General features: G+C 35.8%; 1 protein-coding gene across 7 annotated transcripts in view; it reads right to left on the reverse strand.

Annotated features, from left to right (window-relative positions):
- Window positions 1-25,728, reverse strand: part of THADA (THADA armadillo repeat containing) — a 332,024-nt gene that overhangs the window by 230,199 nt on the left and 76,097 nt on the right. For 5 of the 7 annotated variants that reach the window (XM_049115488.1, XM_049115486.1, XM_049115483.1 and 2 more), the window contains exons 24-27: window positions 21,827-21,959; window positions 19,852-19,974; window positions 18,838-18,951; window positions 11,947-12,069 (exon numbers count right to left, since the gene is read on the reverse strand). In XM_049115488.1, the coding sequence (XP_048971445.1) occupies window positions 11,947-12,069; window positions 18,838-18,951; window positions 19,852-19,974; window positions 21,827-21,959 (493 nt within the window). The remainder of the gene's footprint in view (window positions 1-11,946; window positions 12,070-18,837; window positions 18,952-19,851; window positions 19,975-21,826; window positions 21,960-25,728) is intronic. The other 2 variants (XM_025465181.3, XM_035696069.2) reach the window with 1 other exon arrangement.

Consider the following 25,728-nt stretch of genomic DNA (forward strand, 5'->3'; position numbering starts at 1 on the left):
GATATGGTTTGTGTTCATGAAATAATTTTCAAAAACTGTACAGTAGCTGACTCAATGACTTCCTCTTACACTAAACTTTGTAACCCAACCACATGCATACAAGGGCTCTTTCCTGTACTCCTAACATTACTACCAATTGTTTTCTTTGTACTTGTATCATCAAATAACACTATTTTTAAATTTTAAAAAATTCATTTTCCTATATTATTTCTGACAAGAAATACCCCAGTAAAGAGCTCAGCTCTTTCCATTTATTTTCTGTAATTGTTTACCTATGGGAAATATTTATGATATCTAAGTTAATCCACATTAATTAATATGGCCAAGAAAATATTTAATATCCAAAGTATTGTTTATTAACACCACAATGTAGTAATTTAATAAGTTGTCTGTTATAACTGTCTGAGACAACTGGTTAATAAAAGAGGGAACGATCATTAATAAACACAAATCATTTCTTCAAAATGATAATAACAGAGATACCTATTTCCAAACCAACGTGTCAAGATGTTTTGTTGGATCATAAAAACATCTTGAATGCCACAGCATAAAGGGCTTCCTCGATTACCTTGCCAAATCAGAGCAGAGATGTATAAATACGTACTGACTTCCCTATAGGATGTAAGTCACTATGCCAGCCCCATGGAAGATACCTAGCAATAGAAGACACTTACAGCCAATACGAAACCTGTATCTTAATGAGATAGGTGTCATAATCATATGGTATGTTTAAACAACATAAGAAAAATAATTAAAAGAACCAAATGTAAGATTACAAAAGAGCCCTCTGAAACCACTGCAATAAGGGTCACAAATTCAAAGGCCCACAGGGACCAGTGAGTGACAGGGGCAGCACATGGCTGAGTCTAATGCAGTCACTATTCAGCTTCAGCTGAGCTGCATGAGGGAACATAAGCCCAGTGTTGCCAGATCTGCTTTTTCAAGAGAAGCCAAAAAACCCAGTTTTTATGTGAAATCTCACTATTTTGAAATGCTGGCAACAAAATAAAGGGGGAAAAAAAAAACCAACATCAACGAGGCCAAATAAAACACAGTTGTACGCTAGATTTGACCTATCAGCCACCGGTTTGCAACCTCTCCTCTTGAAGCCCAAGACTGACTCAATTCACACATGGTAACTCTGGAAGTGGACAATTCATACCAAAGTGGCATAATTCATACCAATATTGCTATGAAACCCTAAAATTGGACAAATTCACTTATGTTCATTCCACAGTCAACATTAATGAAGCACCTACTACCTGCCCTAATGTCCCCAAACAACAAATCAATCTGTCCTGTTACACTATCAATATGCCCTCACTCAGATCTTGATTCTCTCTCACCTGGTCTATTGACTTAGTGCCCAAAAACTCTTGGGTTTACAATGACTTGGTAAAGTCATATGAAACCTTGTCTCCTCTCAGGAATCGCACAAAGACAGAAAAACAGAAGCACAAATTCCAACTTACCCCTAAGCCAAACTTTCTAACAAAGGCTGCCAAGTGCAATCAAGCCAAAATAGGAATTCCTGGAGACGAAAGAGGATGACTGCCAAGGAACACCTTAACCAAAACTTAGAGGACTGTTTTACAAAGTGAATTGGTACCCCCAGAAAAAAAAAAAAAATCCCTTTGTCTGATTCAATAAACTGGAGGCAGGAGACAGTCTTTCAGTAATATTAAGATGGATCTGAGGGTTCCAACAGTACTAGCCTGATAAATTCAGTACCAAGTTCCCTTATTAGGAGCCATAATCATCATCATCGATTCCAGTAGGCGTAGCAAAACAGTGATATTCTACCATTAATTAGATACAATTTTTTTTTAATTAGATACAATTTTAAGAAAAATAAAGTTTTCCCTTATCAGCTCTTTGGTTACCCTGTTAATTGATTACTAAAGAATCATTTCCATAAATTTACCAGTTTGCAGAATAATGAGTTCATGACATAGCAACCCCCAAGGGCCAACAAATAATGATTTTTTTTAAAGATTTTATTTATTTATTCATGAGAGAAAGAGGCAGAGACATAAGCAGAGAGAGAAGCAGGCTCCATGCAGGGAGCCCAGTGTGGGACTCCATCCCGGGTCTCCAGGATCACACCCTGGGCTGAAGGTGGCGCTAAACCACTGGGCCACCCGGGCTGCCCCCAAATAATGATTTTTAAGGCATTGAAAAGATAATTTTCCTTTTATTGAGATAAAATTCACATACCATAAAATTCACCATATTAAAGGGTACTATTCAGTGGTTTTTTATTACATTCATAATGTAGTATTTTCATCACTCCAAAATGAAACGCTATACACATTACCAGTCATTACGCATCTGCCCACACCAGGCCAAGCACTAATCTACTTTCATTTCTATCGACTTGCCTATTTGGACATCTCATATTTGTGGGATCATGCAGTAGGCAGCCTTTTCATCTGGCTTCTTTCACTTAGCTATTCTCATGGTTCACCCATGCTATAGCATGTTTCAGTATGACATTCTTTTTCATGGTCAAATATGCCATTGCATGGATATACCACATTTTAAAAATCCACTCATCATCTGATGGACATCTGGGTTATTTCCATTTGGGGCTAGTATGGATAACTATGCTATGAACACTCCTATACAAGTTTTTGTGTGAACATGTTTTCATTTCTTTTGGATACATAGGTACAAATAGTACTGCTGGGTCATATAGTAATGATAGAGTAGGCAGTCAGACAAGAGTTAAAGGCAATGGCAGTGATAAATACGTGATGTATTAGAAGCCTGGGGCATAGCATCCTGACTTCGTGGCTTTTAACATCCTGGCCTTATGGCTTCCAATGCCCCAGGGCTGACAGACCAGGAGCCACGGGCGCAGAATATGCACTCTCCTTTCCAATCTCTGCCCCCAAGGTATAGCTTCATTATAATATATTTACATTGTGGTTTCTTCAACCTACCCCTAACTCATCCCCATAGCAGAAGATGGCCATGACAGTTCCATCAAGAGTATCTTAGATGACTGGAAACAACCTCAGTCAGAGACTGCTCTAGCTATGACCTACAACATATGCAAACATAAAAAGAAAAGATACCCTTAACTCCTGTACAGTGGCCACTTTTGGGCCTGCCCACTCTCCCACCTTGAGAGTATAATGTCCTTAATAAGCTGCTTTGTGCTTGCTACTTTCCTTCTGGCTGTCTTGATTTGAGTGCGGATCCTCACGTAAATCGTTCATGGGAAATCCAAGAAACAAAACCTTCATTCACACAATGCAGATGTCCCCACTGGTAACAGTAGCTGTACATCAACCTTTTGAGGACCTGCCACAGTGGTGGTATCATTTTACATTTGTGCCAGCAATGTATGAGGGTTCTGATTTCACCAAGTCTCCAAATGCTCCCCAATAATTGTTACCATCCATCTTTTTGATTTGAACTATTCTAAATGGTTGTGAAATGGTATCTCATTGTGATTTTGATGTGCGTTTCCCTACTGAGTAATGATTTGAATATTTTTGTTTCCCTACTGTGTAATGATGTTGAGTATTTTTTCATGTGCTTATTGTACATTTACATATCTTTTCTGGATAAATTTCAAGTTCTTCGCCTATTTTTTAACCAGGTTGTCATAATTTTTCTCACAGAGTTTTAAGAGTTTTTTTTTCTTAAAGATGTTATTTATTTATTCATGAGAGACATAGATACATGTATACATATATGTATATATATGTATATATGTGTATATATATGTGTGTATATATATATATATATATATAGAGAGAGAGAGAGAGAGAGAAACAGAGGGAGAAGCAGGCTCCACACAGGGAGCCCGATGTAGGACTCGATCCTGGGACTCCAGGATCACACCCTGGGCTGAAGGCAGGTGCCAAACCACTGAGCCACCCAAGGATCCCCTTAAGAGTTCTTTATATATTCTGGGGCACTAGGGGGGCTCATTTGGTTGGGTATCCAACTCTTGATCTTGATCAGGTACTGATCTCAGCATCCTGAGTTCAAGCCCCATGATAGGCTCCATGCTGGGTATGGATCCTACTTTAAAAAAAGTCCTTTATATATTTTATATATTAACCAAATATCAGATATATGTTTTACAAATATTTTATCCATTCTGTCTTTTGTGTTTTCATTTTCTTGATGTATTCTTTGAAACATAAACATTTTAAATTTTTATCAAGTCTAATTTATCATTTTTCTTTTGCTGCTTGTGCTTTAGGTGTCATATCTTAGAAACTGTTACCTAACCCAAGGTTACAAAGATTGGCAGTTAATATTTTCTTCTAAAAGTCTTACCATTTTAGCTTTTTACATTTAGGAGTTTGACTCATTTTGAGTTAATTTTTTAATATGGCATAAGATAAGAAGGAAATTCATTCTTTTTCATGTGTATATCCAATTGCCCCAGTATCATTTGCTGAACAGACTATTCTTTCCCTCACTGAATTATCTTTTTTTACTAAATGTTAGGTTTTATTTCTAGACACTTAATTCTATTCCATTGATTTATAAATGTCTATCCTTATGCCAATATCATGCTATCTTGATTACTGTCACCTTTGTCATAAGTTTTGAAATTTGAGCATGTGAGTCCTCTTTTTTTCTCAAGATTGTTTTGGCTAGTCTGAGTCCCTTGCTTTTCATCTGAATTTTACAATCACTTTGTCATTTTCTGCAAAAAATTCAGATGAGATTTAAATAGAGACTACATTGAAATCTGTAGATCAATTTGGGGAGTATTGCTATCCAATACATGAACATGAAATATCTTTCCACTTATTTGAGCCTTCAATTTCTTTCAAAAATGTTCTGTAATTTTCAGTGTACAAGTCTTCACATTTCTTTTGTTAAATGTATTTAACAAAATACAAGTATTTTATTCCCTTTGATGGTATTATTAATGTGTGTGTGTGTTTATTCCTCAGGACTTTCGATACAGAAGACTATCACTGAAAAATAGATAAGTTTTGCATCTCCCTTTCCAATTTGGCTGATTTTTTTTTTAAGATTTTATTTATTTAGTCATGAGAGACACAGAGAGAGACAGAGACACAGGCAGAGGGAGAAGGGAGAAGCAGGCTCCCTGCAAGGAGCCTGATGTGGGACTTGATCCCAGATCCCGGAATCATGTCCTGGGCCAAAGGCAGACGCTCAACCACTGAGCTACCCAGACATCCCAATTTGGCTGATTTTTATTTCTTATTCTTGCCTAATTGCCCTACCTACAACTTTTAGTACAATATTGAATAGATATGGTTAAGAGTTGATATCCTTGTCCTATTTCTGATCTTATGAGGAAAACTTTCAGTCTTTCACTATGGAGTATGTTATTAGCTACAGGTTTTCCATTGGTACCCTTTGTCAGGTTGAAAAAGTCCCCTTCCATTCCTAGTTAATTGTTATTTATAACATGAAATGGTGTTTGGATTTCTGCACCTGTTTAGATGATCATGTGGTTTCATCCTTCACTATTCCTATGGTACATTATATTGATTTTCATATGTTGAAATATAAACTATATTTTTAAATGTGTAGAAGTTATATAGCATAACATTAGAAACATTAATGTAAATACAGAGGAAATAACTAGCATGGAAGACACTACTTGTTACTTAAGATAGAAGAGCATCCCCGTTTTTTCGTGCAGGAGTATAAATGCTTCCAGGACATCTGGTTAAGGTACTCCCTTTTTTTTTTTTTTTAAGGTACTCCTTTTTATTTTCATCCATATTTTCTGTCCCAATCCACTACAAAGCTAATTAAAGAAGGAAATTATGTAGAAGTACAATTGAGAGAGAGGTTAAGACTGGCTGACAAACTGCATTACCAACTCCTAAATCATTCATAGTAGATGCTAATATGAATCTTTGATATCATATCAATGTAGGTAATGAAAAAGGTACTAATCAGTACTAATATACTTTGAAAAACTCTTCATAGTAACAACAATGAAAACATGTCCTGTTTGGGAAGGATGGATCAAGGAGAATACAAGTAAAAAGGAGAGACAATAGAAAAAAGTAGTAGTAAAAAATGGAGAGAATAGAATGGCTGCCAAATAACTTCAGCTATAATCAATCCTTATCATAAGAAAAATACCAGAAAACCGTCCTGTTTTCTTACTTCTTTCTCCATCAAGCCCCCAACATATGGTTGATAAGGACCTGATATTCAGCTACAAATTAACAATTACTATCAATTCTTCCTTTCTTTTCACTAAGTACATAACATTTTCTTTCCTTTCAAGCATGAAAAAGCTAACCATATAGACTTGTATAAAATATGGAAGGATTTGATAAAGGAAAAGAAAATTAGGTTTCACAAAGCAATATGTGTGTGTGTAGAAGTGTGTATGCTTGTGTGTATGTATATGTGCACATAACACATTTTTCTTACATATATATGGCTTTTCTAACATAAATGCTCCCTTGACAAATAGTTTTAAAATATAAATGCAAGGATGCCTGGGTGGCTTAGCGATTGGCTCAGCGGTTGGACTGCCTTCAGGCTCAGGTCATGATCCTGGGATCCGGGATTAAGTCCTACATCGGGCTCCTGTGAAAAGCCTGCTTCTCCCTCTGCCTATGTCTCTGCCTCTCTCTATATATCTCTTGTGAATAAATAGATAAATCTTTGAAAAAATTAAAATAAAATAAAATAAATAAAAATGCAGACAGAAACTATCATGTGCAATCACTATGTGGTACAGTCATTTATACATCATACACCTTTACCCTTAACAGATGGTCACATCCCTAAGAATGGGATCTGCATGTAATATATTTTGTCTAGTGTACATGGTGCCAGTTTATAATAGAAAAAAATACTTTCTGAAAAAATTAAATGGGATTTGGATTTTAATTTGCCTTTCATCACTTCTTAGCCATGTGACCATGAAAAAGACACTTAAAAATTTAGGTCATAAATCCCTCATCTGTAATCCAGTAAAGCTGTACTGAGATTTCTGGGCCTAAGATTAAGGGGAGGGCCAGCCAAGTCTGGAGTTCGTGGTAATCTCGTTCCAAAATAGTGAGGCAAAGAGAGAGACAGAGCTTCAATACACCACCTATGCGTGATTTCTTTTTTAAAGTACCTTTCCAAAAAAAAAAAAAAATAAAGTACCTTTCCTGTGAGTAAAGCTCCATGCCAAGGCATGTAACGTAATGAGTAGAGAGCATGGCTAGGTTTAAGTACCACACAGCCTTCCACCTGGAACCCTTGTAGCAAACTCACAACTACCAGAGACTCTGAACATGCTCATACCAACAGAGCACAGAGTATATACATGGCAGTGCCACTGGAAATATCTGAAAGGCTCCTTTTCCTCCTCTGAAACCCACTGCATATTGCAGACCAGAGCTGGCCTGAGGGAAACAACTAACGATATACCAGATAGAACTATAAGACCAGTGTGGGTCTTAGTACGATGCTACAATGGTACACTCAGTGGAGTTTCTAGGCAAGCTGGGAAGATGAGTTACCTGCCCTGCAATGAGGATGCAGGGAAAGATCAGGTTTTCCAGTCACTGAACAAAAAAAAGGGACTGCCCAGAAATGTCTCAGTTTCTATACATGCACCTGTAAGTTACTCTTACCTAAATTTTTTTTTAATTTTTTTTTTTTTTATGATAGTCACACACAGAGAGAGAGAGAGAGAGGCAGAGACATAGGCAGAGGGAGAAGCAGGCTCCATGCACCGGGAGCCCGACGTGGGATTCGATCCCGGGTCTCCAGGATCGCACCCTGGGCCAAAGGCAGGCGCTAAACCGCTGCGCCACCCAGGGATCCCCCTCTTACCTAAATTTTTAATAAAGATTTTATTTATTTGAGAGACAGCATGAGCAGCGGAAGTGGTATGGTGGGTGGCAGGAGGTGGAGAGAGGCAGAGGGAGAGGGAGAAGAGGCTCCCTGCCCAGAAGGCTGACTCTAGGAATCCAAGGATCATGACTTGAGCCCAAGGTAGACACTTAACCAACTGAGTCACCCAGGCTCTTTAACTTGACTAGCTTCATCTCTAAAATACATGTCAAAAATCATCACCTGTCACCATTTTTACTAATATTTTTCCATTCTGAGCCATCAGAACTATTACAATAGCTTCCTGATTAGTTTTCCTCCTTCCCTCTTGCCACCTTTCAACTGAGTCTTTTTAACTACATCAATCAGATTCCAGCACTCTCCTACTGAGAAGCTCTCTCATAAAGGTGGGAGCAGTGGGAGCCACAGTTCCAAAGCCCAGGTCTGTCCCAACTAAATCTATGGAGGCTGTGACTCATCCAGCCATTTTCAGACTCAGACGAGACGCTACCACAGGGCATGGGAACTGCCTTCTCTTGCAGCTGCCCGAGGGTTGTGCCAGCACCTGTCTGAGTTGTGCTAATGCCCCAAGTGTTAACCTTTGACCAGTAAGAGGGGAGATGGGACTGTTCCAAGAGGTGGCAGTTTCACATGGCCTGCCCAGAAGATCTATCACGAGACCAGACAACTAGCTCAGTCTTCCTGCAAGTTCAAGGCCTGCTCAGTAATACTTTTCCTCTTTCCTTGTCTCACCTACTTTTTCCTTCATTCTTGCTGCTTTGAGTTTGTACCATTCAATAAAACCTTAGCACCTAGATTATACTTCCAGCTCTGTTTCCTAAGGAAAAGAACCCAAACCCTACAAGGTAGGTAAAATGCACCTTCTTTGTATTCCTACAACACCAAAAACTTTCCCCATTAATAGCACAGATTCTGGAGTCAGACAGATAATAGTTGTGTGTCCTTACACAAAGTTATTTTGCCTCTCTGAGCCTCGTCTTCCTTATCTGTAAATGGAGATTATAGTAATAGAATTGACTTTGCAAAGCTGTCCTGAGCATTAACAGATATTATCAAGGTAAATGATGCCAGGTACAGAAAATTCTCAACAGGACAGCCATTATTATGTTTATGTCTTATTTATTCTTGTATTTCTAGTGTTTAATATATCATCTGCCACACAGTAGGTGTGCCTAATGCCTAATATGTTTACAATACCTTTCCCTTATATTTTAAAAATGTCCAACAAGTGGCAAAGATCAAAAAATCTGTTGGTCTTAATACAAAAGACTGAGGAATCTGTAAAAATAAAATTATATACGAATGCTTGTTGGAAAATGTCCCTTTACTGCAAAATTTACATTAAGTTAATTTTACTTGTGTTTTGTTATTTTTTTTCCTCTCCACCAAGAGAAAACAGTTAAGTCAGAAGTACAGATGTAGTGATCTTTAGGCACAAAATACATTCCTGAGAAGATACACACAAATTACATTTCTATAAGTTAAAACACATTTCACCTGCATTCAGGAAAAATCAATTCTTTAAATGACCTCAACAGAGAATCCTGTAGTAACCTGCTTTAAACTGTTGTAAATTTTAATAGTTTTAAAATGAAGCCCTCTTCACATTCATTGGTTATGTTTATTTATAGTTTTGGAATATATTAAAGTTTTTATAAGAAAAAATGTAACAATCAATATATTAAAGTCATAGATTGATCATTAGGGCTATGGTGTTGACTTCCTCTAGTACAGCTGAGGAAATAACCAGAACCAAAAAGATTCCTTCATAACCAGGGTTAGTAAGGAAGATTCCCAAAAATAAAACTACACATGAGCACATACACATATTTACACAGTTTTTTGTGGATATATGTGTGTATCTGAGTACTACAAACATATAAAACCCACATTTAAAAAAAGGCAGAAAATTAATAATGACTATATATGTATGGTAGTTAAACAGGTAACTTTCACTTTTCTTTTAATGCTTTTCTTTATTTTCAAAACTTCTCTGGTACATGTGTTACTGTTTTAAAGGTCCCCAAAAAAAGATTTTTAAAAAAATGAGCCACTCATTTTTGATACTTTCAGTTTTATTAAAAGGTTGGAAAAGTCACCAGGTTTCATTCTCTGAAAGATTTCTTTGTTCATCTTGAATTTATGACTTAAAGAAAACAATATTGATATTTCTGGCAATCAGTTTTACGATCTCTAGTTTTCCGGATGGTCAAGCCACATTCCTACCTCTATGACTCTACTAAAGGTACACAGGTATTGCTCTCTGCTTCCTGAAAATGCAAAAGGTAAACACTGTGTCCTTGGGAGTAGTTAGGCAATGCTCCTAGACAGGATTTTAGACATTTGTCTTTCTTACAGGAAGACGCCCAATTTTCCAGGCAGAAGTTGGCAACCTTGAGGATTCCTCTTCACATTAGCAGTCTGACTCCTAATATACTATACTATGACATACTGACTCTCAGAGGCTATGCCTATACTTTGCCTATACTACGATATACTGACTCTCAGAGGCTTATCTTATAGTTATAAAATGGTTTGTGTGGATCACTGACCGGAACACCTGCCTTTCTAGCAAATTCTCCATTTTGCAAGTAACATATTAAGGTCTAGCTTCTTTCCTCTTCTCCCTTTGACAGTCTTTTTTTTTTTTTTTTTTTTTTAAGCCACATGTCAAGTACTCACAAACCACAGGTTAGTCTCCTTTATTCTGGAAGGAAGACAATAAAATCATGGTATTTCTCCTAAGAGTTATGAAAGTTGACCTTCTTAAACCCAACAGCTACTATCCTGGGTATTGTCCCCTATCTTTAGAGTTCTGAGTCCAAAACAGTGATCATATTGCAAAACAAAACAAAACAAAACAAAACAAAACAACAAACAAAAAAGTGACTCAATATTTAACCTCTTCCATTTTAATACTTTGTGTTTGTTTGTTTGTTTCTAACCCTTTAATAGAGTATATTTACAACACTTGAACTCAACACAGATACCCAGAGCCCACAGCATCCAAAGGAAAAACTCATTAAGATACTAAGAGTTGTTCTACTTCTAGCTCAACATCATTAGCCACCAGGGAAATATAAATCAAAACCAGAATGAGATAGCATTTCACACCCATTAGGTTGGCTATTATCAAAAAACAACAACAACAACAACAACAAAACAGAACAGAAAATAGTAAGTGTTGGCAAGGGTGTAAAGAAAATAGAACTCTTGTATATTGCTGATGGAAGTATAAAATGGTACTGCCACTGTGGAATACAGTTTGGCTGTTTCTCAAAAAGTTAAACACAGAATTATCATATGATATACACAAAAGAATTAGAATCAGAAACTTAGTACTTATACACCAATGTTTGTTGTAGCATATTCACAATAGCCAAAAAGAAAGAATCTAAATGTCTATCAACAAATGAATGCATAAACAAAATGTCACATATATGCACAATGGAACATCATTCAGCCTTAAAAAGGAATGAAATTACGACACACACTATGTTAAAAACACTATTCTAGGTGAAACAATCCAGATACAAAAGGACAAACATTCTATGATTTCACTTATATGAGGTACTTAACAATAGGCAAATTCACAGAGCCTGGAAAGTAGAAGAGAGGTTACTAGGGAAAGGGGGAAGAGGGAGAAGAGAAACTGTTCAATAGATACAGAGCTCCTGTTTAGGATGATGCAAATGCTCTAAAAAACAAAGGGAATGACTGCACAACACTGCAAATGTACTTTATGCCACTGAACTGTACATTTTAAAATGGTACATTTTGAAAAAGAAACAAATGACAGTTTAAACAAAAATAACCATGTAGTATAGGTCTGTAACACACGTAAAAGTGGAATGTGTAATAAATGCACAAAGATTAGGAGAAGAGAAATCGAAGTATTATATTGTTAGGTTCTTATAAAGTCTTAAACTTCAATTGAAGTGATAAATACCACTTAAGGGTTGACTGTGAGGCTAAAGATACATGCTAAAATCCCTAATGCAATCACTTAAATAGGAAAACAAAGAGTTATGGCTAAAAACCCAAGAAAGGAGATAAAAAGTAGTTTATTAAAACCTACTTAGAACTATAATTAGGTGAATGAAAATAAATGGCAAAAGCACTTACTGCCCAGACTGGTGATGTAAAGCCTAGAATTGCAGCCTTAGCTCCATCAGCAACATACGGAATAATATTTTCTCCCAGACGTGTATCTCTGAACAAGGCTCTAAGAATATTTAAAGCATGAACCTAGAATAAAAATCTGAAAATTAGTTTTGCGTTGAAGACCATGGTAATTCTAGATCTGTACATATCCAATAATTTAACCTCAAAATTAAAAAAAAATTACTGAATTACAAGAATAGGTAATCCACAGAAAAAATAGCACATTTTTAAAAAGATTTATTTATTTATTCATGAGAGACACACAGAGAGAGAGAGAGGGAGAGACACAAGCAGAGGGAGAAGCAGGCTCCCTCTGGGGAGCCCTCTGGGGGACTTGATCCTGGATCCCAGTGTCATGCCCTGAGCCAAAGGCATCTGCTCAACTGCTGAGCCATCCAGGCATTCCTAAAATAGCATATTTTAATAAAACAACTATTATCTGATAAATCAATTTTTTAAAAGTAAGATTTGAACAATGCAATAAAAAAAAAGCTTGGTCCAATGGACATATGCAAAATCCTGTACCTAACAAATAGACACAATGTGCTGTTTTCAAGTACACATTAAACATCTATTTTTTAAAATGACTTAAATCTATCTACAAATAAAATCTCAACAAATACCACATAATTAAAATCTTACAGATTATGCTCTAATTATACTATAATTAAATTAGAAACTGATTTCTTTAAATACCATTAAAACTGACACTTTTAAAATACACTGGTCAAAGGAAAAAAATTGTTTATATTTAGAGGTGAATAACAACCAAGATGCTACACATGAACATTTGTAAGTAGAACTTAAAAGAAATGCATATCCTACATGTTTCTATTTTTTAAAAAGACTAAAAATAAATATGCTAAGTATCCAATTAAGATGATAAACAATAAATTCAAAACAGAGAGAAAATTTAAAAGAGCAGAAAATTTGAAAAAAGCAACAACATAAGCAAGATCATTAACAAAACCCAAAGCTGATATTTTAAAATAAAAACAAACCTCTGACTAACCAAGAAGAAAGAAGAAAATAAGCAGTATCATGGGAATACCAAATGACATGACTACAGATATACCAGAGAATAAAGCAAAACTACTATAATACTACCCTAAATCAGTTTGAAGAATTAAGTCAAAATGAAAAATTTCCCAGAAAACAGAATTTATCAAAGCAAATTCAAGGAGAAATTTAAAAATTAGATAGAGGCTATCATTACATAAAGGAAATCAATAGATAAAAATCCTACCCAGACACCAAAAACAGAAAAACAAACCCAACCTATTAATTACCAAAAAAACCAGACCCATGTCATTTTATGTATAAGTTCTGCCATAATTCAAAGAATACATAATCCCAATTCATATAAACTACTAGAAGAAAAGACTCCCAAATTTATTTTATCAGTCCAAAAATAAAGTAAGGACAACCACTTTGGGAAAACGGTAATATCTACTAAAACTAATATACAACATACCAAATAACCGTTCCTAGGTATCTACTGAAAAGAAAGGTACATGAATGTTTACCATTAGGTATGTACAAGAATGTTCTTAAAAGTCCTGGATTAATAATCCAGATTAAAAAACTACACAAATGTTCGTCAACAGAAGAATGAAGAAGTTATATAATATTATATAGCAATGAAAATGAATAAATTACAACTTGGATAGATACGATAAACATAACATTGGTCAAAAGAAGCCATATCAAAAAAGTATATAATGGATGGTTTCATTTATTTAAAATTTTTAAAAAACAGGTAAAACTAAAACTAAGGTGTTAAAGTTAGAATAGTGGTTACCCTTGGGGAAAAGGTACTGATGAGAAGGGAACATGAGGAAACTTACAGGTACTAAAATGTTCTGTCTCTTGCTAGTTACAGAAGTGTGTTCACCTGTGGAACTTTACTGCGGTATACATGTGATTTAAACATAACTTTCTAAGGTTATAATCCAATAAAAATTTTACATAAAAAATAAGGACAGGGGGATCCCTGGGTGGCGCAGCGGTTTGGCGCCTGCCTTTGGCCCAGGGCGCGATCCTGGAGACCCGGGATCGAATCCCACATCGGGCTCCCGGTGCATGGAGCCTGCTTCTCCCTCTGCCTGTGTCTCTGCCTCTCTCTCTCTCTCTGTGACTATCATGAATAAATAAATAAAATCTTTAAAAAAAAAAAAAAAAAAAATAAGGACAGGGATGCCTGGATGGCTCAGTGGTTGAGCATCTGCCTTCGGCTCAGGGCGTGACCCTGGGGTAAGGGCATTGAGTTCCACATCGGGCTCTTTGCATGGAGCCTGCTTCTCCCTCTGCCTGTGTCTGTCTGTCTGTCTCTCTGTCATGAATAAATAAATAAAATCTTAAAAAAAAAAAAAAGGACAGGTACAGCACAAGAAAGAGAATCCATAGGCCAACCTCATTTATGAATCCAGTGAAAATATGTAAAAAATATTTTTAAAGAGCCTTTAAGTGAATCTATCAATGTGTAAAAAATATTCATCATGTGAAAGTTGTGGGTTTGGTCTCTGTATGGGAAGATGGTATTGTATGAAAAATCACTATATTCATATTCGCAAAAATGTTCTATGGCCAAAAATTAGAAAGATAAAACACATTTAAGCATTATTCACTGAGGATATTGTTATCCACAAAGAAAATCTAAAATCCAAAAGAATTTACGTAACATTAGTTGTAGTATAGCAATTGTTGGCGTGACTTTTTTTTTTTTAAGAGAGTGCACAAGCAAGGGGAGTGGGAGACGGAGAGGGAGAGGCAAGCTTCCCAGCCAGGAGGGAGCCCCATGCAGGGCTCAATCCCAGAACCCTGAGATCATGAGCGGAAAGGAAGGCAGACACCCAAACGAGTCAACCCCAGTATCTTTTTGGATATTGAATTTTCCAGTTCATGAGCATGACTTTTTTCTCCATTTATTCAGATCTTCCTCTATGTCTTTCATTGTTTTTAAGAATAATTTTCTAGAAATCTTATAGATCTTTTGTGAGATTTAATTCCATATATTTTATAATGTTTGTAGTGATTACAAATGGTATTTTAAAGATTATATTGTATGTTGCTGGTGTGTATAAATACAATTAATTTTTTTGGTTATCGTTGTGCTTATATTCAATATAAAGTCATCTTTCCCAAACAAATCAATAAATTTAAATTCCAACCAAAATTCTAAAAGGGGTTGAACTTACCAAGCTGATTCTATACTTATATGGAAGTGCAGTTGAACAAATATAGCCAAAACAATTCCAAAGGGAAAAAAGGGAGATTCATACTACCAGATACCAAAACTTATTAAAAAGACAGTAATTAAAATAATGATATTGGCTCAGGGACAGACAGACTAGTAGACCAATAAAATACAGCACACAAACAGATATGCATATCAAAAAAAAAACAGTACATGAAAGATAGAACAGTGTTATAAATTAAGGGGAAAGGATATACTGTATCAAAAATGCTTGTATATTAATTAAGTAGAAAATAATAAAATTATTTTCTTATCTTATGCACAAACAAAAACAAATTACAGGTGGTATAAAGACAGAAATGTGAGAAGTAAAACTCTAAAACTTTAAAAAGAAATAAAAAAATATCATTCTGACCTTGGGGTATTTATTAATCAAGACCCAAATGCACAAGCCATAAAAGAAAAAGCTGACATATTCCATTTCGTTAAAATTTGAAACTGAATGAGAAGTCATCAGAGAGGGAGAAAAACCTTGAGACTCTTAGTTAACTACAGGAAACAAACTGAGGGTTGCTGCATGGGAGGTAAGTACGAGGATGAGATAACTGGGTGATAGGTATTAAGGAGGGCACATGATGCGATGAACAATGGATGTTATACATAACTGATAAATCACTGAACACTACATTTGAATACTATAAATATGATGTACTATAAATTGAATTTAAATTAAAAAAATAATAATAAAATTTAAAACTTTCATGCAATAATAGCATAAGCAAAGTGAAAGGAGAAGTCACAGATTGGGAGAAGGTATGTGTAACTCAAATAACCAGAAAGGAATATAGTTATCAGGAAAATCATTTTTTAAAGATTTATTTATTTATTTATTTATTTATTTATTTATTTATTTATTTGAAAGAGAGAGAGAGAGCAGGAGCAGGGATCAAGGGATAGTGGGTGTTGAGAAGGAGAAGCAGTCGCTCCGCTGAGCAGGGAACCCATGCAGGGCTTGATCCCAGGACCCTGAGATCATGACCTTAGCTGAAAGCAGACGCTAAACTGACTGAACTACCCAGGGGCCCCAGGAAAATCATTTTAAAACAGAAAAAACCCAACTCCTACAAGACAAAGACAAATAACCAGTTTAAGGTAGCCAAAAGTCTTTAAATGGGCAATTCACAGAAGTAATCCAGAAGACTAATTAATACAGGAAAAGATGTTAAAGCTAGCCAGGTATCAAAGAAATGTGAAATAAAACTGGGAAGCGCCATTTCACATGAAGCAGAATCCAGGTAGAAATTATGTACAGTGTAATACCATTCAGAAATTATAATAAACTTGGAATGCCTGGGTGGCTCAATCAATTAAGTGTCTGACTCTTGGTTTTGGTTTAGGTCATAATCTCCCAAACACGGGATCAGGCCCCTTGACAGGCTCCATGCTCAGCACGGAGTTTGCTTAAGATTCTCAATCCTTCTCCCTCTCCTATGCCCCTCCCTCCCCCATGTTCTCTCTAAAATCAATCGATCTTAAAAAAAAAAAACATTACAATGAACTTATGGACTTACAGCTCATTCATTGAAAAATAATGTTCATTGTAAACACCCCAACTATAAAAAGATGTACGGATGATACCATTTATGTTTAAAAAAAAAAAAGGGTCATAAAAGAATGCAAAATGGAAAAACTTGGCTTAGTGATTATAGCTGAGGGGGAAGAAAGGGGCACAAATTGTGGAGGACCCCACAGCACATATGATTCTATGTGCAATGTTTTACTTCTTTAGCTTGGAAGTGGTTTTATAGATGTTCACTGTTCACTGTACATTTTTATATGCTGAAATGTTTCACAGATACGTAATAAAAATAATAAGAAATACAACACAAAAGGGGAGAAGGAAAGCAAGTTATCAACTAATGCCTAGAAGGCTGGTCAGAGATGAAATTTTTAAATCTTACCAACCTAATAAAAATGACCACTAAAATGCCATGAATGATCTTTTTTTTTTTTTTTTTTAATTTATTTATGATAGTCATACAGAGAGAGAGAGAGAGAGAGAGAGGCAGAGACACAGGCAGAGGGAGAAGCAGGCTCCATGCACCGGGAGCCCGATGTGGGACTCGATCCCAGGTCTCCAGGATCGCGCCCTGGGCCAAAGGCAGGCGCTAAACCGCTGCGCCACCCAGGGATCCCGCCATGAATGATCTTGAAGCAGGGTAGGACAATAATCATCCAACACTCCTTAAAATCAAATTTCAGGGATCCCTGGGTGGCGCAGCGGTTTAGCGCCTGCCTTTGGCCCGGGGCGCGATCCTGGAGACCCGGGATCGAGTCCCACGTTGGGCTCCCAGTGCATGGAGCCTGCTTCTCCCTCTGCCTATTCTCTGCCTCTCTGTGTGTGTGTGTGTGTGTGACTATCATAAATAAATAAAAATTTAAAAAAAATAAAAAATAAAAATAAAATAAAATTCCATTATTTTCATATGTTCTCATAAAAAAAAAAACAGCACTTCTCTTTTTAAGTGAGAGTCTAGGAAAATGGAACCAAATTATATTTTTCACATTTTGCTGGGGGAAAAAAATCTAAAATTAATAATTTCTGAAAGGTGATTAGCAACATTTTAAAAGTTGTAGAGAAATGAGGATATTTTACATCTTATAGTCATAGGCCAGAAAGTGGCATATGCTAATAAACCCCATTCTTTCCCACTAGTCACACTCTGGCCCACAGGCTCCCCTTTAACACCTCCCACAGGCTCTTTAAGTAAAACCACACGTATGTATGTACGTATTATACTTGATTGACACGTCAGCTCTTCTGTTCCCTGACCTAGTCTGGGCCTCCTACAGTTGGGTAGGAAAGTCCTACTACAAAGCATTTACTAAGAAAACTTAGACAAGGTGTCCTTGAAGATATTCACCATCACGGAGTGGAGGGGAGCTGCAAGGATACCTACCTCAATTTCTCACTCATATACACATACACCCCCACACACACACTTAACCCAGCTGTAGCAGTGATTAAAAGAGACTGAATATAAGCTAAAATTAAAATATGAATATACCAAAAGTTAGATACTTCATTTTAGGGAAAGATCAGCTACTGAATTACAACATGTACAGCAACTCAAAGAAGCACACGGGAAATTTAAAAGTGATAGCACATTCATTTAAAAACTTTTACTTTTTTTTAAAGATTTTATTTATTTATTCATAGAGGCAGAGAGGGGCGAGACACAGGCAGAGGGAGAAGCAGGCATCATACAGAGAGCCTGACGTGGGACTCGATCCAGGGTCTCCAGGATCACGCCCTGGGCTGCAGGCAGCGCTAAACCGCTGCGCCACCAGAGCTGCCCCTTAAAAACTTTTAGATGCAAGAATAGTATTATAAAATACCTTATCTAAGTTGGATGTTTTTACCAGAGTTTAAAAATAGTTCATTTTGGTTAATATATATCAAGTAAAGCAATGGTTTATTTTGTGGACAAGAAAGGCCAAGAAAACAAATCAAAACAATCCAGATCAAGCTTCAAATGCCTGTCCTATTTTCGAGAATTTTGTATCTTTAGCAGATACTTTTTTTTTTTTTTTTTGTACAACAAAGATTTAAAATCACTTCCTTCTTAGCAGGCTTTGTATATTTCCATTATTACCTGGGGGACTGTGCTCTGTGAGTCATCTGTAGGTCCAGCCAAGGAGATTAACTCTTTCATTGTTATTTTTAACAAATCCATTTTGCCTTTCTTAGGTTCAGATGCCAATAGCGCCTATGGAAAAATAAGGCAAAAATTAATGGGGATCTTATTTTACATATACCTATTTGCTATTTCCCAGCATCAATCCCAAAGTGCAAAATCCCCCTATAAAAATAGGAGGTATCAAGTAAGTTAATTAAGCCACGTGGCCTTGGGCAAGTAGCTTAACCTCTCCATCCCTTAGATTCTTCATCTGTAGAATTCAATGAGACTGATATCATGGAATCTCTAAGGTCATTTCCGGGTTTGCTGGTTAACTGTATAATTTTAAGAGGTTGAGGGAATAGCTCTTATTGACAACTCTTTTAGGACCATAACTAGGTGGCAGGTCTCAGATACAATAAGCAAGTCTGTTTTTATTTTTTATTTTTTTAAAGATTTATTTATTTATTTATTCATGAGAGACACAGAGAAAGAGAGAGGCAGAGACATAGGCAGAGGGAAAGGCAGGCTCTTCCCAGGGAGACTAATGCAGGACTCGATCCTAGATCCCAGGATCATCACAACCTGAACTGAAGGCAACCACCCAACCACTGAGCCACCCAGGCATCCCCATTTTTATAATATATTTACCAACAAGAAAAATCTCCTTTATTTAAAAGACAAAACACACACACACACACACACACACACACACACACATACACACACAAAACCTGTGGATTAAATTTCTAGCAAGAATTTGGAAACTCCCTGGAGATTGATCAATTATTTAATTCTTTACTAAAGAGTCTCTTCTCCACCTTGGAGTACTATCAAATTGTAGCACAGGAAGCTTCCATGGAGCTAAAAAAAAAAAATACTACAAACTCCAAAGGAGTCCCATATTTGTATTTCTAAGAGCTGCTTGTTTACTTTGTGTGTAACATTTTTTCAGTATACAATAAACATAAAAATAGGATATTAAACTACCTGAGGCAATAAAAAGGAATGAAGCAACATGGATGGATTTTGAAACATGCTAAGTAAAAGAAACCAGACATGAAGGCCACACATTATGATTCCATTTATATGAAATGTCCAGAATAGGCAAATCTATAGAAACAGAAAATAGATTAGTGGTTGTATAGAATTAAGAGTAGGAGTAGCAGTGATTATTTCATTTGTACGTAGCTACTAGCTCCCAAGAGTGAAAGTTTCAAGCTACTCTGCATCTTTGGAGATTTTTATAATCCATGAAAGAAGAATACCCAAAATAGATAAATTTAAAAGAGAATTTTATCATAGTATGTTTAAGCTCAGAAAACATATACACTATTTTTCTAATGACCACTCAAAAAAACTTCATTATCTGCACAAAAGATAAGTTCATTAAGTAGGGCAGTTTTTCTCCATAGTTAACACTAAGTAGAGGTTTCCATGAGAACATAACTTACAGGTAGGTTATACTATAAGGAATGGGACCTCTCTGATTTTTCTTATAATTTAGATTTTACTCAACTAACATAAATAAAGGTATATGCAATTACTGAAATGTCTCTTTGGAATCATAGTTTTTTTTCTGTCAAGAACTGTGTGCATAGTTATAACACTCTTCACAAGGATGGGCTAAGAAAGTGCATGTCCTGACTGCTCTGTCACTGTGACTAATATTTAGTGTGAAATGGGAACCAGAAGTGGAATAAGGATAGCATAAACATGCAACTAGACCTTGCTACTGTATTAACATTTGTCCTCAGACGAATGATGCAAAAACATGAATGAAGTCAGAATGAATTACAGGCAGAACATGAACCAAACTGATATCAGATCAGAGAGGAGTTCATTCCTGAAAGTCACCAAAATTCATCCAGCAGAACTACCTCAATGATCTCTGGATCAAATCAACCACCTCTGTAAGTGCTGTCCATTGTTACCAGACAACAATGACTTTGGAAATTTGAGGAAGGAATAAGAAAAAGAAGGAAAAAAACATAGGTAGGGGCATTAAAAAAAAAAAAAAAAAAGATTTCATTTCACTTATTTTTATTGCTTTTATTATACTGCCCCCATTCCTGGACTATATCTTACTGAATATTAAACAAAGGCCTTTTAGGTTCGGGTCTGATTTAGTATATGAGGGCTCTGGTTTTTATTCACTGCATTTATGAGAGTGACAGCCTCTTAATTTCAACACTGTGGAAATAAAATGTTTTTGTATCAACTAGTAATATCTGGGCATGCTGATATGTAGTGTTCTTTAAGGTATAATGTTAAATGAAAAAAAAGCAAGGACAAAACAGTGTGTATAATGTTTTCTTCTGCATTAAAAAAAGAAAACACACTCACACATACCCATTCAATCAGGCTGCTTGGGCTTCAAGTAAGTCTTAACTCTGCTCACACTATCTCTGGGGCTTTTAGAAAGTTAACTTGACTTTCCTAAGCTTCTTAGATAAGTTTCTTCATCTACAATATATGGATGATCAAAGGACATATCTCATAGGGCTTGAGAAGGATTACATAAGATATTATATGTGAAATAACCACTTATAATTGTTAGCTACTACTAGGATTAAAATTATTTTGCACATGGGACATTTTATGGAGGGATTAAAAAGAAACTGTTAATACTGGTTGCTTACAGAGTCTTAAGGGTCCTGAAATAACAGAAAGACTATTTTTTCTAATTCAACAAAAAAGGCAACATGTATACTTCCTAGAAGTGAGGCGGAAATCTATACCACTCTCTGTTCATATTACAAGACTGATCTTGTAGAGGGTTTGTTCCAAGAACAAATCTCTCATGGGAACACATTGTTCACACATACAACAAAGCCACAAATGCTATAGCACTTAAAAGACAGAGCTGTCCCTTATACAATATGCTAACTCACACATCAAGGAGATTGTCAAAAGACAAAACAAATTATCAAAAGACAAACAGCTATATCCCATGAATAGGTACCTGTATGTAGAAAGGAATTCCAGCACTGCGCCTTGTAGCACAGAGTTTAGATGAAGGATCACTGCATTTAATTTCCTCTAAAACATTCCATAACCACTGTTCTGGTAGCTTTTGCAAACTCACATTGGGGCACCTAAAAGGCATATATAAAGCAAACATTTGGAATAATCAAGTACCAGAAGGTAAAAGTACAAACTATTGATACACATCAACACTGTTAGAAAGGAATAAATATTCTTAACATTTAGAAGGAGGGAAACTAAAAATTGTCTCTTTCTACTTTTCACTCCCTTTCCTCTTTATTATAAGTCTTAAGATTTGAAGCTACTAAAGATTCCACCTCCTACAAAAGCATATAAAGCATGTGTCTTGTCTGCAAAATAAGCTTTAATACCATGGCTTATACCCAGTCAAAATGTTTTGGTGTTCTGACATTAATTAAATTCTTATAATCTATACTGCAAAACTCAAGATTTCCAACAAAGAGAATATAACTTTGTTATAATTTATGTTCTATCTTTATAAAGATTATTTATATTAAAAAAACACATATTAAGGTATATTTTAAGGTATATTTTAATAATCACTTCCATGTCTTTCAAAATGATGTGGCCTACTACAAAATTTTCAACAAGATCCTATGGAGAATTAATAAAGCAAGTTGGCATAAACAATTTGAGGTTATTTGGACATTCCTGTTAGTGAGATTCTGCTCTATTATATTTTTATTCTAGAGTGCTTAAGAACATTTTGTTTAAAAAATTTTTTTAACCTTATGCCTTACTAGATTTTATAACATTACCTTAAGAAACAGTATATCCAGTGGTAGATGGACAATTATTTTAGGAGGATTGTAATTAGATTTAACTAAAATTAATACATGAAAATAAAGAGATAAAGTCCAAAGAAAAAATATTTTCTTACATTGTGGAAGACATTCTGTAGAAAGATAACTGATTTCTAATTTGCAGTGAGAATTAGATCTCTCAGAAACACATGTGGGATTTTTTTTCTTATTCTAGTTTGATATAAGATAGACAACTTCAGTTTCTAATTAAATATTCCAAATAGCAATTCAATTTAGTTGCACAAAACAAAATATATGTAAATACTACTACTCTGAAAGACTTTTTTCTAAGTTTGGCATGGGCCTAAAAATATTATTTCAGCCATAAATGTTACAATCAATCTCCCCACTCCCACCAAGCTTTGTGATTTCAAGTTTTCTTTTCACATGGCTTACAAAATTCATCCCACCTGTGCTTCATCCCACTCAGCCACCAAAACCAGCCATCAACAATCTGAACTACAGAAATAAAAGAGATCCAAAGGCATAAGAACTAAATGCAAAGTGTGAACCTTGTTTAGATTCTAACTTGCACAAAACCAATGCAAAAAAGATATTTTCAAATAACAGAGGAAATTTACATGTACTAGATATTATACGACACCAAGGAATTATTTATAGGCTGTGTCAGGACATGAGAGAAAGTGTCCATATTGTTTAGAGATCCACACTAAAAAGTGTCTAGGAGGGAAAATAATAAATGAGGAATGTACTTTATAACACTTCAGTAAGCCATAATGAAAGGTATAGATGAAGCAAGTGTGGCAAAAAATTCTGATAAATGTTGAGTCTGGGTGATGGGCAAAGGTGGTTCATTTTATTATTCTCGCTACTTTTATATATTTATATATATGTATGTTTGAAATTATATGCTTTATATATTTATATATTATGTATGTCTAAAATTTACATTTGAAACTTCTCATAATAAAAATCCATTTGTGTAATATTTGAAATTTTTATAATAAAAATAGTCCTCCTGCATCTTTATATTCATAAGAATTGAAGTTACTATTGTTGGATTTGTATCTTTTAAAAATTAAGATAAATGCCTTGAGTTTCATGGAATCATCTTCTAGTTTATTACTAACATTGCCAGCATGGTATAATTCTCATACAGTTACTCAATCAAAAACTGAAATCCAAATTTCCCAGAGCTCTTAAATGCTGATGATATGGTTATAGATTATAATCTTCCTTTGCTCATTCTTCAGTCTTTTAAGTATATTTGGGTTAATTTACTCCGCAATGGGTAAACAGAGAAAAGAAAAGGAAAATCAAAGCAAAAGACATCTTTTGTGATGTAATCCATCCAAAAAATTGGAGTCACAGAGGTAAATAAAGTAAAAACTACTTGATCTAAGATTACATATAGATTTCATTTACCTGTTATTTTCCCCACCACAGGGCCATTGGCAATGTAGGACTGGCTTATAGATAATGTTGCAGTCTATGGTCAAGTCTTCTATAGGGATTGACTATATAGGAAAAACTAAGAGGGAAAAGGAACTGTAAGAAAGAAGGGGTATTTTCCTATTTCCTTATTTTCTTTTCAAGTGACTAAAATACGAGTACAATAAATACTAGCTCAGTAATGCTCCTCAACACTGCCCATGAGCCTCGCCTGAGCCTCCTAGACCTAGCACACAGAGGTTCTAGCAAAACCAACCAATCTGAAAAGTGTAGGCAGGTCTGAGATGAGACCAGGCCACCTCACCATGCATCATCCTTCCTTGCCTGAATTTACAAGGGTTCATGACTGTTAACAAATCTTGATCTAATTCCTTTTCCATCTTAATAAAATATTCCAGCGTGAGTCTAACCTTAAAATTTTTTCCACATTCCTATAGCCTTCTGTTTTAGCAAGGCTGTATACTTGCCGGTCCCCATTCTAACACACATGCTACACACACACACACACACACACACACACACACACAGAGGCACATACACATACTCTCTCCATATTCCCAACTAAGCATTTGTTTATGATCTCCACACTTATCCCTATTCATTCAAATCAATAAAACTTACTCCAAATATTATATCTCACAAGGACATTTCCTTTCTTAAAGTCTCTAATGTATTTCAAGGAACTAGACACAAGGTATACAGGGGGTCAGTACAGGGGTGGATTTGAGCTGGGCTCGGAGGATGTGCAGGCAGAATGGTGGAAGGCCCAGATGTGTAGGCTTGGCGAAGCAGGAAAGGAGGAAATAGTTGTTTCAGGGCCCAGAGGCAATTCCCTAATTTAGATTCTTGGCTATCATACCTATAAACAGCTAACCAATTGATTTATTCCCTTGAGTGTTGCACACTAAGACTAAATGCTCCTTGTTAATTTGGGGAATTGAAAACAAAGGTTAGTGAACACTCAAAGAGGTCAAGGCTGGCAAAGTACCCTCACCAAAGTCCTCTCTGGCTCACTCCCAAGGATACAGGAACCTCAGGAGCTCTGGGAAATGCTCAAGGCACCAGCTCCTCCCATCTAGTCCACATAGTATCTTGATCTGGAATTCCCTAGGATCACCAGATTTTCTGTAGAATCCTTCAGTTGTCTGGTTTTCAATTTAGACTTTGCACTGTACCCTATTTCTCTGATTCCCTAGCTTCCTAGCTCTGCATCTCTCCCAGGCCAGTCCTGTCCCCACAGCCACACAAGAAAATTAGTCCAATAATAGAATTCCTACCCTTCTTACTAAAATGAAACATGCTATATTTTAAACTAAATGAACTTACAAGTTTTGTTTAAATTGTCACACCGAAAATATATTTGCCTGCCACTAAGGAAAGAAAAATAAACATTTACTCAATGTTATTATACATCAGATACAACACTAGACTTTTCACATCTTATCTTACTTTGCAACAAACAAGTCTGTGAAAAGGTCTGATTTTCCCCAACGGCCAGGTGGGAGAGTACATGACAGTGGCTAGGAAGACAGACTACAGAGCCAAGTTATTTAGTTTAGAATCCTCACTCTGCCACTTAATAGTTGTGTGATCCAGAACAAGTTATGAAACCTCCCCATTTTTTACTTTCCTCTTTTATAAA

Source organism: Canis lupus, chromosome 10 (assembly GCF_003254725.2).
Source record: "Canis lupus dingo isolate Sandy chromosome 10, ASM325472v2, whole genome shotgun sequence".
Lineage (NCBI taxonomy): Eukaryota > Metazoa > Chordata > Mammalia > Carnivora > Canidae > Canis > Canis lupus.